Source organism: Ictalurus punctatus, chromosome 2 (assembly GCF_001660625.3).
Source record: "Ictalurus punctatus breed USDA103 chromosome 2, Coco_2.0, whole genome shotgun sequence".
NCBI lineage: Eukaryota > Metazoa > Chordata > Actinopteri > Siluriformes > Ictaluridae > Ictalurus > Ictalurus punctatus.
Genome location: NC_030417.2, coordinates 24,091,347 through 24,104,618, shown reverse-complemented (window position 1 = coordinate 24,104,618; position 13,272 = coordinate 24,091,347). Strand labels below are relative to the sequence as shown.

Genomic DNA, 13,272 nt, shown 5'->3' with positions numbered 1-13,272 from the left:
TAACATCTTAAGTGCATTTTCAAACCACACAACACACATGAGAATTCTTGAAAGGATGACTCAGGCTAAAAGGGGAAAATGAGTTTTCTGAATGGTATTCTATGAATTTGGAAGAATAATTACGCAATTAACACCAAGTTACAAGGCAAAATTATGTGTGTGTGTGTGTGTGTGTGTATATATATATATATATATATATATATATATATATATATATAACATTAAATACAAGATATCTGCCTCATGAGTGCAACATGGCCACCAGATACCTGCATTCGACTCACTTTCCCATACAAACACACATTGGTCAGCTGTAGAGGAACTGTGGGAACAAGGCAACTTATTACTTGATAAATTATGAATAGCGGAGAGATTTTGTGTGAGTGGGTGGGTGAGAGAACATCCCTGTGGGAGACAGAGTAAGAGATAAAATATTAGGGAATGAGTGCATTAAGCAGATTGTCCTCATTGTCTGAAGCAGGGCAAGAAGCCAGCCTCGATGTGTCCCCCCTGCCCCCACAACTCTCAGCGTTGCTTAACCAGTTATTTCCTCTAAGCGCATGACCTGGGAGCTTGGATGCACCTTTGACCCCTTTGGTAACTATGAAGGAAGGAAATGGGGTCATGGTGGACAGTTAGTCTGCGTGGGCCACTGAAAGGGCAAACTCATATAACATAGGAGCTGAAAGATATTCTCACGTTTAGCAGGGTTACATTCATCCTGTGTATCATCATACAAGTGTCTGTTGTGATGAGTAAGCAGTATGTTAGTCGTCATAGTAGTTTAAATATCTTAGGTGTCAGTATATAATTTTATATTTTATTTGCTCTGTTGTTGGTATGAGTAGCCTTTGGAAATTGTTTCAGAGCAGCTTCTGCCTAAATCACAACTATTCACTATCCACCACAGTAAATGTTTACACAAGCCCAGTGGAAATTAGGTAGTTCCTAAAAATGTTAAAGTCACTCATTACTAATGACTGACCTACAGTGATGTAGATTTCCAGATTAAAAGCAAAAAATAAGCTTTGAAAAGTAAATTGAACCATTATGACTATTACCCCACTGATGGACAAATGATGAATTCATTAACGTAATTTAAGTTTAAAATGTAAAGGTTTGAATAATTATACACATTAATACAAACTATAGGAAATGAGAGCAGTTGAATCCCTGGTAGGTGTCTGGTAGGATCCCTTTGTAGATAATGTCTCTGATGCATCGTGTTTGCAGCCTCAACAAAATGGCACAAACTGGTGTTGTTGCACCTAAAGACAGTTGTGCTCTGTGATGGGTTGGCACCCCATCCAGGATGTCCCCCACCTTGTGCCCAAGTCCTCTGGGATAGGCCCCAGGTTCTCCAGTGGCCCTGTGTAGGATAAATGGTACAGAAAATGGATGGATGTAGTTAATTGTTTTTAACACATAGGTCAGTAGTTGGTGGGATATGGGAGAAAAAAGAGTAGCACACTCCATAGAAGGTGCTTTATGAACCAATTGGAGTGTGCTTCAACAAACATCAGTTCTTATTTATGTGTTTATTTTTGTGAAAGTCAGTAGGGAGTAACCAACAAACACTGGTGGCCATTATATCAACCTCCTCTTCAACTGTCAGGCAACTGTGAATGGGAAACTAATATCCCAGACACACAATCTGCTTGTCCCTACCACCCAGGCTACTCCTGTAGCCCAAGGCCTTTTTTGTTTTCCACTCAAGGTGCTTCAAAGTAGGCCAGTTGTTGGAAATCTTGCATAATCTGGCAAAAACAAACGAGCTGCCGGCCTTGTCTGAATGCATCAATGAAGTGCACCATATTTTTCCCATTAAGAATGAAATGAACTGTTTTATATTTTTCTGTTGGTGTTGGATAATCTTTAAAAAATGCAAACAGCATACATTTTTCATTCAAAATGCTTACTTTTTCTAACCAAAAAATCTAAAGTGACATTATCGGACATTTGCAATAATTTCAGTGCACTGTTAACACTGTAATTCTCCCCATAATAATTAGCCTAGGTGGTTAGCTTAATGTGGGCCAGACATGTTACCACTAGAGTTTATGTTCATTCCATTTTAAAATCCAGTTCACCAAAAGAGATGGAAACTGTTACCTAATAGTAGCAAAGTGTCTGACAACAAGCAGCCTTTTTTTGCACAAATCAATATTAACTAGTTTGAATTGAACTGTATTTGCTTTTAGTATCAGTGACCTGTTATGTCTCAATAAGCCTTAATGGTGTGTTTGGCTTTTGTGCTGATGACAATCTCTCCCCCCCCCCCCCCCCCCCCCAGTGCCAGACGACCTCACGCCCGAGGAGCAGCAAGAGCTGGAGAACATCCGGCGACGCAAGCAGGAGCTGCTGGAGGACATTCAGGTACCAGAGCTCACTCTAAACTAAAAATGTAGAGACATTTAGTCTGTGAACATATGTTTATTAGAATGCAGCATTATTCAAAAATGGGTCAGTTGGTTTGAAAATTAAAGGGCAGCCTAGTTTCTGTGGTTGTTCTGAATAGATTATCTGTATTTGATGAGCATGAAATGGCTCAGTCTGACTGATATTGAAAGTATGGCAGTGTCTTCTACGTAAAGAGAGTGATGCAGCAGCGCTTTAGTCCTTTAACCTGTCCAGCTCTCTTACCTCCTCATCAGAACACTCAAAGGTAGATTACTATCTTTTAAAAAATTTCAGACAGCTGCTTAAAGGCTGTCAAAATTGCATTCAGGTTTAACCAGCTGCAGTTTACAAAGTATCGAGGTTGTAAGTGCTGATTGCGATCTGAAGAATATAACACGCAGTGCTTCGGATTTGCTAAACACGGCTTTGCCAGTAATGGTAGTAAAGTGAAGAGACGTAGCTTTCAAAATGTCAAGGACGTGAGTCAGTGTAACAGGAAGAAGAATCCAGGAGATGTGTACAGGAGACCAGTCACATGAACCAAGTCGCTCTGATCAGACGCAGTTATGTAAAGTCGCCTTCCACAGTCTTAAAGTAATTCCAGTGAAGACAAAATTGTCTTAACACTCATCTCTTTTAGCCCATTGTATCTATTGCAGAAAGTTTTATGGTTGTTGAAGAGGTTTTTGAGACGGGGACACAGAGAGAGTGACGGAACTCTCTCTGTGTCCCCGTCTCAAAAAGCTCCTCACCCTTCTGTTCTTCCTCCTCCTCCTCCTCCTCCCAGCTGCTGGTCAAGGTCTGGCATTACAAACATCGCTTTTGTTTGCAGACACAAGCATCCGAGGAATTTGTTGTGATTGCTAATGTCTTGGAAACAAGAAGCAGAATTAAACAGCGATTTCCTTTCTGACTTGTGGTGAATTTCAATCCAAGGCAAAGAAAAGATGATTATATCTAAATGGACATTGGAAAAAAATGCAGAAAATTCCACTTATTATATTTGTTTAAATCTAAGTGAGACATAAATGTGTTTTGTTACAGTCCTGAGGGAGGTCTTTTTTGTGAAATGTGAGATGTGGTCTCCAGACAGGATAACAGAGGATCTGTAGCAGGAGATTAAGCTCAGAAAAGACACCCTAAGAAAGAGTAATCCAATTTCGCCATCATTCTGAAACCTTTGGTCAGTTTTCCTCCCTTTAATGTAATTTATATCTGAAGGAGCTGACCTGGGGCACAAAGAAGGGCTTCATCTGTTAATATTAGATTTGAGTCAGACCTGCTTTGGCTGGGATGGAGCGCACAGGAGCAGCAAAGGTAGAATAGTGAAGAAGCAAAGGATGTAATGATTGATTCGGGTTCTCAGTGCACTGAATACAATTCCTAATGAATCAAACACATTGGTCAAAAATATATTTTTTTTAAGTGTGAATAAATGGAATAAAACAAATAAACACACATCATTTACAAACCTCACTAGCTGTACAGCATGTAAGTGGCTTAATTCATTCATTCATTCATTCATTTTCAATACCTTCTTTATCCTGCTCAAGGTCCCAGTAGATATCAGGAACACTGGGATTCATTCTGGATGGTGTATGCAGGCCATCACACACACACACACACACACACACACACACACACACACACACACACACACACACACACACACAAACACACCTGTGTTTGCACACTCATTCACAATTTGGGCAATTTAGCAGAGATAAATCTCTTACTGTCGTGTGTTTGGGAGGTGGGTGGAAACAGACACAGAGTGAACACGTGAAGCAGAGCTCGGTATCGAACGGGGAACCCTGAGCCACCACCATGCTCAAAATGCGTTATAATATTTCTTAAAGCATCACTGAATCAAATTGATGTTTAGTGTATTGAATTGAATTAAATAATTCTTCACCTAAGCTGCTTTTGTATCAAACTGACAATGAATCACGACTTGAATTGAGTCATGAGTTGTGTCAGCCCTATGATTCATATAACTATCAAACAAGCCTGAGAGAGTTTCAATAATTTAGCACTGGTTTATCCCTGATTATACCATGGTCTGTCTGAATACTCGATTCTGATTGGCTGTGCATTAAAACTGTATAATGCACAGATAGTTCCAGGTAGTTTAATCTCCGTTCTAAATTAATACGCTGTAACCATAGTAACATTCAGTTACAATTGCATACAGTAGTTAGCAACACAGACGCAAGTAATTCTCTCTCTCTCTTGATCTCATGGACTCTTTAGAGTCCTGAGTGCATGGCCTCCACTCTCTGTACCACACAGTCTTCATTCTCATCACGCTGATGAACTGACAATTGACTGGCCTTCCGTCATCAGAAATTCTACATGTACTTTGTCACGATGTAATAAAACTTTACACCACTGCATCATCACAACATCATCATGTGATGTCATCACAGTGCACCTTCACTCAAAGCCCTCTTCGAATCACATGCATCAAACATGAGTACATCTAAAAGGTCTCATTTACGAACAAACATCACCGTGAAAGAACGTGCAAAGCAATTTCATGCAAATTGCAATTTCGTCAATTCAACTTAAAAAAAAAACGAACACAAAAAACTCATTCTAACGTAAGTGAGAACAGTAACTGATAACAGGATTATATTGACCTATAAAATGGTGAAAAAGTATGACAAGTTGTTAACAAATAAAAATTTTATTCGCTGTGGTTAGGGTTAGGGTTATAAAAACTTCAGGACATGCAGTTAGTGGAAAGTAATTAACTTTGGGACACATCACACCACACCATCACTGATTGTTTTCATATTACAGCACGCCCTGTTAGGGTCTATTCCCCACATTCCACCATCTCATTCATGTTCTTCAGCCTGAAATGAATTCTATCTATAAAATGCCCTTTATGCTTCTTGTACACTAACCATCTTTCCTGTCTTCCTCGCAGCGTTTGAAGGATGAGATAGCCGAGGTGACCAGCGAGATCGAGAACCTGGGCTCCACTGAGGAGAGGTAGTACTTTAGTCCTTTTTGTTCCCTCCAACCTCGCCATTAACCTTAAATCTTAAATCAGGAGCGCCGGCCTCCAGACCTGTTCCAAAATGACTTTCTCGTGCAAAATTCCCATACGTTCTACAGCACTGTAAATCTTTCATTAGCTCAATCCCTCTTTTGATGGGAACCCCTTGAATAATTTACACCAAACAGACAATAGGGAATCACTAGAGGAGAGCCTGAGTGCAGGACGATTCTACCTTCACAAAACAACCATTTACAAAGCTGTCATGTTTTTATTTTTTAGAGCTGTTCATGCACCATAGTGGATTTGAGCACATTTAGGATCCATTAGTTGGCCATGTTAGAAAGAAGCATATTTTTTATGTTTTAGCTAATGGAACATCTTTCTGCGTCTAATGTTCCACCAGTGGTTTTTGTGTCTGCCTGGAGGAGCCAGTATGTTGTAGCTGATTTGTACAAAAATATGCTTTGCATTAAACATATTTTTCTATATTAACAGTAGGGACGGTAATATAGACTTAAAATTATATCACGATGTTTCATGGTATGTTTTTGCAGTAATGATATAAATGGTAACATTCAACATTATCTTTTTTGGCCAGAAGTCACATCAGCATACAATCTTCAGAGCTGCGCAGACACAAACATTGATCCAAAAAAGTAAAACTTAATCCTGACTAAACGATCATTGAGCACTAAACTATACCAATCACGTAGGCTAATAAAACAGAATATGAATTTCAATTCAGAAATTAAAATTGCAAACACCAATACTCGCTGGTGTCATAATCTATCCTCCGCCTTCCGCCATGATTGTTCTTGTTCTACATGTGAGATGCCCAAAACACGAGTGTAATCATTGATATAGTGAATCTTTCTGTGAGGAAACTTTTATTTCCCATTTTTGGAAGGAGTCTCCAGTGTCAGTACATCGTAGCAGTCAGAGGTAAATCTGTTCCTTTAAGTCTTCCAACACAAGAAAGTCGTCAGGATGGAGGGCTTTGCTTTGCTTTCTCAGAAACGTGACTGCCTTATTAACTTTAAGAGAGAGAGAAAAAAGAAACGCTCGTTGAAGCGCAAGCAATTAATTATATTGGAAAAAAAGGCTTCCTTTTTTCCGGTTGCAATAACTTCCATTTGACTTGATACTTTGTGCCAGATTCCATGGAAGTGAACATTTTGTTCTCTCGAACACATGGGACGGAAACTGTGCTTTATTTGCAAATGTTTTAAGCGCCGATATTCCAGTTTTTCGCATAGGTTAAATTCACAGCTTGGATGGAAACATGGCTTTTGACAGCTTATAAATTGAAACCATCTCTTGGTAGTAAACCTATGGTTGCTTAAAAAAAATTGTATTTATTTATTTTTCATGTACCTTTCTTTTGTCTAACTCTGAATGTCTTCATCAGGAAAAACATGCAGAGGAACAAGCAGGTGGCAATGGGCCGCAAGAAGTTCAACATGGACCCTAAGAAGGTGATTAATTAGAGCCGTTAAAGATGTTATTGATTTGGGCAGGGCGTGCAGTATATTGATGATGAACTCCGTTTTGGTTCCCAGGGGATTAAATTCCTGATTGAAAATGATCTTCTGAAGAACACCAGTGATGACATCGCTCAGTTCCTCTACAAGGGCGAGGGCCTGAATAAGACAGCAATAGGGGACTACCTCGGAGAAAGGTGTGTATGCTTGTGTTATATGTAGTTTTTTTTAATCGGTTTTGAAGATTTCTTTGTTAGGGCTGGCCAATATGATGATATGATATGATATAGATATTATGCTATAAATACATTATGGCTGCGTTCGAAATCACATACTGTGACAGTACCTACTGCTCAGCTGTTGATACAGTACCTACTGATCAGTATAAGTGTGTAGCATGAATACAGTCTGGACGTACAACATCCGCCATGTTGGCACTGTCCAGTGACCTACAACTTAAAAAGAGCCGACACTGCTTTCCGCCATTTTTGAATCAGACTGCTCTTCCGGGCCAGTTCCACTGCCTTGTGGGATAGCGCAATGTCCATTGGCTCCATACTGCAGAATCTCAGCGGAAGGAGAAGGTCATCCGCCTACTGTTATTTCTCGCCTACTGTTTTATGAATACTGCGATTTTAGACATACTACTCCTTTGGCATACCGCTTTTCGCCTACTCTATAGCAGGGTAGTAGGGATAGGAAAATAGCTGAATTTTATTATCCTTTTTTTTAATTTCTAGAAAAAGAATTAACATTATTTTTATATGATTAATATCTTTTTAAAAAACACTATTTAACAAGAAGGTTAAATAAAACAAAATGTAAATCTGTAGATTCAGCATGATATTTTACTATCAAAAAAAGTTTCTTATTGTTATTATATGTCACGACATGGCATGCAAGTTGGATGCAGGTGCAGATTTAATTGAATGAAGCAAAAGTACAAACACAAAGATTAAACACACATAACATGAACTATGGAATCTAGGCAGAGAAAAACAGAAACAAAGAAACGCGACATTAGACAAACCCAAGACGAACTGTGCAGCGCAAAACGTGACTTATATAGTGAAGCTGATTAACCAAAAATGTGAATCAGTTGAAACCAGTCATGTAGCAGTGGATGCTGGGAATCGTAGTCCCGGGATAGTTCTTGCATATCCATGACATTAAACCCATTTCAATATTTAATTATCTTTTAAAAAATCACAGCACAGGCGATATCTCAGAAAAGTAAATCATGACATAATTTATCATGATATCGGTATTATATCATCACGTTACCCAGCCCTATTCTTAACCTGTTGTAGTCCTTGTTGTCTCTTTGTTAGCAAAACCTCAGCAGAATTATCTATTATGTGTCATGAAGTATTATGATAAGATATTTTTTGCCATATCAGCCACCCATACTCTTCTACAGTGTTAAACCATTGACATTTTGTCTCATCTAACTTAGATTTGTGTTTCAGTTCCTCATAATAAGAGAAAGCTCTGTTTCTGTAACTTCCCCTTGCTTTCTTTGGGATGACGGAACCAGATGGTGTGGATTGCTCTATTAATCCCATCTCCAATTGTGTTTTATTTTCTTACTTTGCTTCCTTCTGAACAAATTACTTCAGAATGTTGCTTCTAATAATAAACCGTAGCCACATATTTTCCAGTCGTCTCCTTTCAGCCAACATGCAGTGACTCTGCATTGACTGTAGACCTCTATCATTCTCTCTCTCTCTTTCTCTCTACGGACAGTATATCACGTCCTCTTCTCCACTTCTCTCTCTCTCTCTCTCTCTCTCTCTCCCCCTCTCTCCCTCTCCCCTGACTCTGCTGCTTTTACTGACCACAGTGTGTGGGTGTGTCCAAATGAGATGTAGGGAAAAGAGCAAACTGGTATCTCCATTTCATAGTTAATCTATCAGGGAAGGGTGGATGGTGAGATGGGAGGTCTGCATTACTTAATCCGTGAGATTGTGATACCAGCGGAAAGAAAGGAAAGGCAGAAGGGTCAGAGAAAGCTCTATTATGGCATCCCACAATCCCCCCTGGGGCATATCATTGCCTAAGTATAGCGCAGGTCAAATGTGATGTCATGCATGCATGCGGTTGGTTGGTTGTATTTTGGTTATTATATTTATTCATTTTAGTCAATGCCTGAATAGCATTGAATATTAGTTAACAGCATTTCAGTTGATGAGAAAATGCAAAAATGAACCCAATATTCACACATTTTATGTATTAACTTAATCATGAATCAACAAAAATATAAACACTCCCTTGTTATGAAAACCTGATCTCCTGAAATATTTCAATGGGTACACTATTGTAATATTATATTGTTCTTTATGCTTTAGTTATTCATTGTCCGGGTTTTAGTGCATGGTTTCTGAAAGAGTTTATGCAAAATGTGACTTACCATTCTACCTTGTCTTACTTACGTTCAGGCTCACTTGTGCATTTGTGTCATTTCGTGTAGAAGCAAGTTGTAATATTAGGTTTATGTTGTGTATATGTCTAATAAATCTCATATGTGTATACAGAGTTCGTACAAGGTGCTTGAAGTGCTTGAATTTAGCTTTTTGAAATTCAAGTACTGAAAATAGCGATTTTTTTATCTAGTGGTGCTTAAAAAGTGCTTGAATTATAAAAAGTAAATAAATACGAAATCGCTAAATGACTTTAAAGGGTTTATTTTTTGTAGAACACGAAATACAGTCCTTTCACTTAAACTATGACTCCCTGCTGCAGCCCCTCCCTTTCCCAGTCCTCCTGCTATTCACTTACTCATTTTGATAGGGATAGCTCCAGTCCATTTTTCAGACCCCTTTAGTGACTTTCTTTTCGCCTTCCAAACAGCACCTAGCGACAGATCTAGTGACATTTTGAGCAAACCTTAGTTATTTTCCATAGAAGAGAGTCGCTAGTACTGCCCTGTGAGCGTGAGGTCCTGCTTTCCTGCCACAGGTACACCTCTCTTTGTGGCTACTCTGTTCAGTGAGGGGCAGAGAGGAGAAATAACAAGAAAATATCGCTGCACGCAACAATTATCAGGGTTCAAGCCATTTCGGGCCCTTAAAGACATTATCATGGAATCCTTTAAGCACCTAAATCAAAGAAAAACAAAGATCATTTTAAGATATATCGGCCTTCATTAAGCTTGTCTAAAAGCTGCTGAACATTGCTTGACCAATGTTTTTCAAGATTCTCAATTGTCCTCATATATGCCGATTGGACCTTGGACAAGGACAATTCTTGCAATATTTATTTATGAAGTCTATTGGGCCAATGGTCCCACGTTTAGTGTTAATTTCATGTTTTGCTTTGTTATAGCGCCACCAGCTGGTTACAATCAGTATTTTTTTTTTACTTCTTTCCTCAGATTGAGCCCATACATAAGTATCCCAATTTTGGTGAAAATCTCAATCCGTTCAAGAGTTATAGTCATTTAAGTAAAAGTGGCCACACGCACTTCAAACTTTTTGAGGTGCCCTTGTAAGGGTAAATCAAAAGTGCAACCATTTTTTTTTAGAATTATTGATCTAAGGAGTCCAAAGAAATTTTTTGCAATAGATTCATTTCAGTTGAGCAAAAAACCTAGGACTATTTCGCGAAATTGTTTTTTTAAATAATCTCAAATATTTAATGACTGATTTGATTGACAGCAGTGTTCCTATAGGTAAATTTATTCAGAATGAGGAGATCTAACATATGATACAAAGAAAATGTGTATGTCTGAAACATCAGATAATATACAATCCTTTACACACCATTTATACAGCCATTTTCATGTTTTTTTCCCTCATATAGCGCCACCAAGTGGCCAAACTATTTATGTCAGGTGAACTCAGCCTGAGTCTTTACATAAGTATATCAAGTTTGGTGAAAATATCTCATTCTGTTTAAGAGTTATAGCCATTTAAGTAAAATAAGCCACGCCCACTTCAAACACTTTGATGTGGCCTTGAAAGGGTAAAGAAAAGGTTCAGCTTTGATAACTATTTATCAAAGAAGTCCAAAGAATTGTCCAGCAATAATTTTATTTCAGTGGAGCAAAAAACCTAGGACTAGTTTGCAAAAGTAGGTTTTTATCTGAAATATTTACTGACACCAATGCTTCTTGAGCCAAAGTTGTTTAGAATGAGAAGAGCTATCACGTGATATATATTACTTGTTTATATAACACTGCATTATATACAACCATTAACACCTAAAACAAATCGTGAGCCCCCTTTCCGGAAGGGGGCTGTGCCTTTACAGCTCATGCGTCAGCTACTATGGCAACAAATCAGGAGAAACAGATTGATTGACACCATAATTGCCGGTGTTCAGCCCTATATGTATGAACCAGAGTCGGACAGAAGGAGAGACTCCGGCAGAAGTAACAACTGTGAGAATGAACCAGGACATTTCTGAATGGTTACTGTGTGAATACAATCAGAGACAATGGTAACTTTAGCCACATTAGCCGTGGAATCTGCTAACAAGCACATTCGGAAAGTCGATTTGTCAACATTCACAAAATATAAAGTGTGATACTTACATCTTCCGGATATGAAGCTGGATCGTGAACAGTTAGTACTGATCCATGCTTGATAATTAACTTTCCAGGAGTACATGAAGGCTCTTATGTTAATTTTTACAGCCAACAACAGAACACTTACAACGCTTACTGTAGCTGCACCAGGGCGGAAAACATAGCGGACTGTGTGCAGCTCACTCAGGGGAGGATATATGCTAAAAGGGCAGAGTCCGTCACCAGTCGTGGGCGGGGCCTGTTTAATGTGACGTCACATTGGAGAGAAAATGACTCATTTTGAGACATTGTTTATGATTTATTTTGTGTACACACACTGCTGATGCACACTTATGTTCAAACACCATGTATAAGTGAATTTTGCATAAAACGTCTCCTTTAAAAAGAAGAAATAAAGAATATGTTTGAATGACATATCTTGTAAAGTCCTTGAAAACAAAAACAAATAGTGCTTGAAACGTTCTTGAAATTCTTGACGTTCTTGGAATTTCATTATGAAGCATCTGTATGAACCCTTTGTATAGGATGCGTTTGGGAGAGTTAGTAACCCGCTACTGGTGTTCATTCACTGTTCAGCTTCAGCTCACGCAGCTCAATACCACGACGTTATTGACTTTGACTGGATTATTTCAAATACTAGAACTATTCTTTCCAGAGTTTTCTTCTTCAAAAAACATTGTTAATGCATTATTAATATCTTCCATGTCATTTTTTTTCAACAGTACGTTTTAATTTAAATAAGTGGTAGTGCTCGCTACACATCTTAAATTCAAATGCACAGTTTTTGCATTCAAATGTGTATTTTATTATAAATTTGATGGCTATTCAAAGTTCGAATGTTCATTTTACAGCCCTAGATCATACAAGCGGACAGAAGCAGAGTGAATGGCTAAAATGTGGGTGTGTCAGGAATCTCCGCCTCGTGCTGGGTGCTGTGTGCAGTTCAGTGTTTTGCCGCCTGACTTTGCTGAGCATTTTGTTTTATGTTGTTATTCTCCAATTTACTGATCTAGTTGTGTTTTGTCACCTGATCTGCAATATCAAGCCCAGCAGAAATGATTGAGGCCATGTCCATATATCGTACAATAAGTCGATAACGTAATTATTGTCACAGGCCTACCGCCCCAGTCCAGAATGAGTGCGGACTCGAGTATTCGGACCAAGTGTGAAAACATATTTAATAGAATGCCATTCGTTCTTTGATAGCTCTGCATTAATTCATATGAGTGTATATTTGTTGACATGATTGACGTCTTGATTGACACAGACTATACTGTATGGCTCAGTTGATCATGACTAATATAAATACATGACGGACAAAGTTAGAAAGAAAAAGACTTCAGAGACAAATACTGATGTTGAATTTTGCAAAACTCAGGCTCTTATGTACTAGGCTAATTTCCTGTCTTTTTTGGTCTCCAGGGATGACTTCAACATCCAGGTGCTGCACGCGTTTGTGGAGTTGCACGAGTTCACAGATCTGAACCTTGTTCAGGCGCTCAGGTAAAGCAAACACCCTGCCCTTTTGATGGACCTAAATAAGCAAATACTAAACACTAGCACATTTTCCTCATACCTCCAGGGTTGGGGGTTCTATTCCCACCTCCACTCTGTGTGCATGGAGTTTGCATGTTCTCCCCATGTTTTGGGGGTTTCCTCCAAGTAATCTGGTTTCCTCCCCCAGTCCAAAGACATGCGTTGTAGGCTGATTGGTGATTGGCATGTCTAAATTGTCCGTAGTGTGTGAATGGGTGTGTGTGCGATTGCGCCCTGCTATGGATTGGCACCCCATCCTGGGTAAGCGGTACAGAAAATGGATGTATGGATGGATGGACTCTCCTGATCATGTCCTG

General features: G+C 38.9%; 1 protein-coding gene across 3 annotated transcripts in view; it reads left to right on the top strand.

The window, feature by feature from the left end:
• Positions 1–13,272, top strand: part of cyth1a (cytohesin 1a) — a 77,768-nt gene that overhangs the window by 47,348 nt on the left and 17,148 nt on the right. For all 3 annotated transcript variants that reach the window (XM_047150375.2, XM_017489323.3, XM_017489331.3), the window contains exons 2-6: positions 2,294–2,376; positions 5,336–5,400; positions 6,819–6,885; positions 6,970–7,088; positions 12,842–12,922. In XM_047150375.2, the coding sequence (XP_047006331.1) occupies positions 2,294–2,376; positions 5,336–5,400; positions 6,819–6,885; positions 6,970–7,088; positions 12,842–12,922 (415 nt within the window). The remainder of the gene's footprint in view (positions 1–2,293; positions 2,377–5,335; positions 5,401–6,818; positions 6,886–6,969; positions 7,089–12,841; positions 12,923–13,272) is intronic.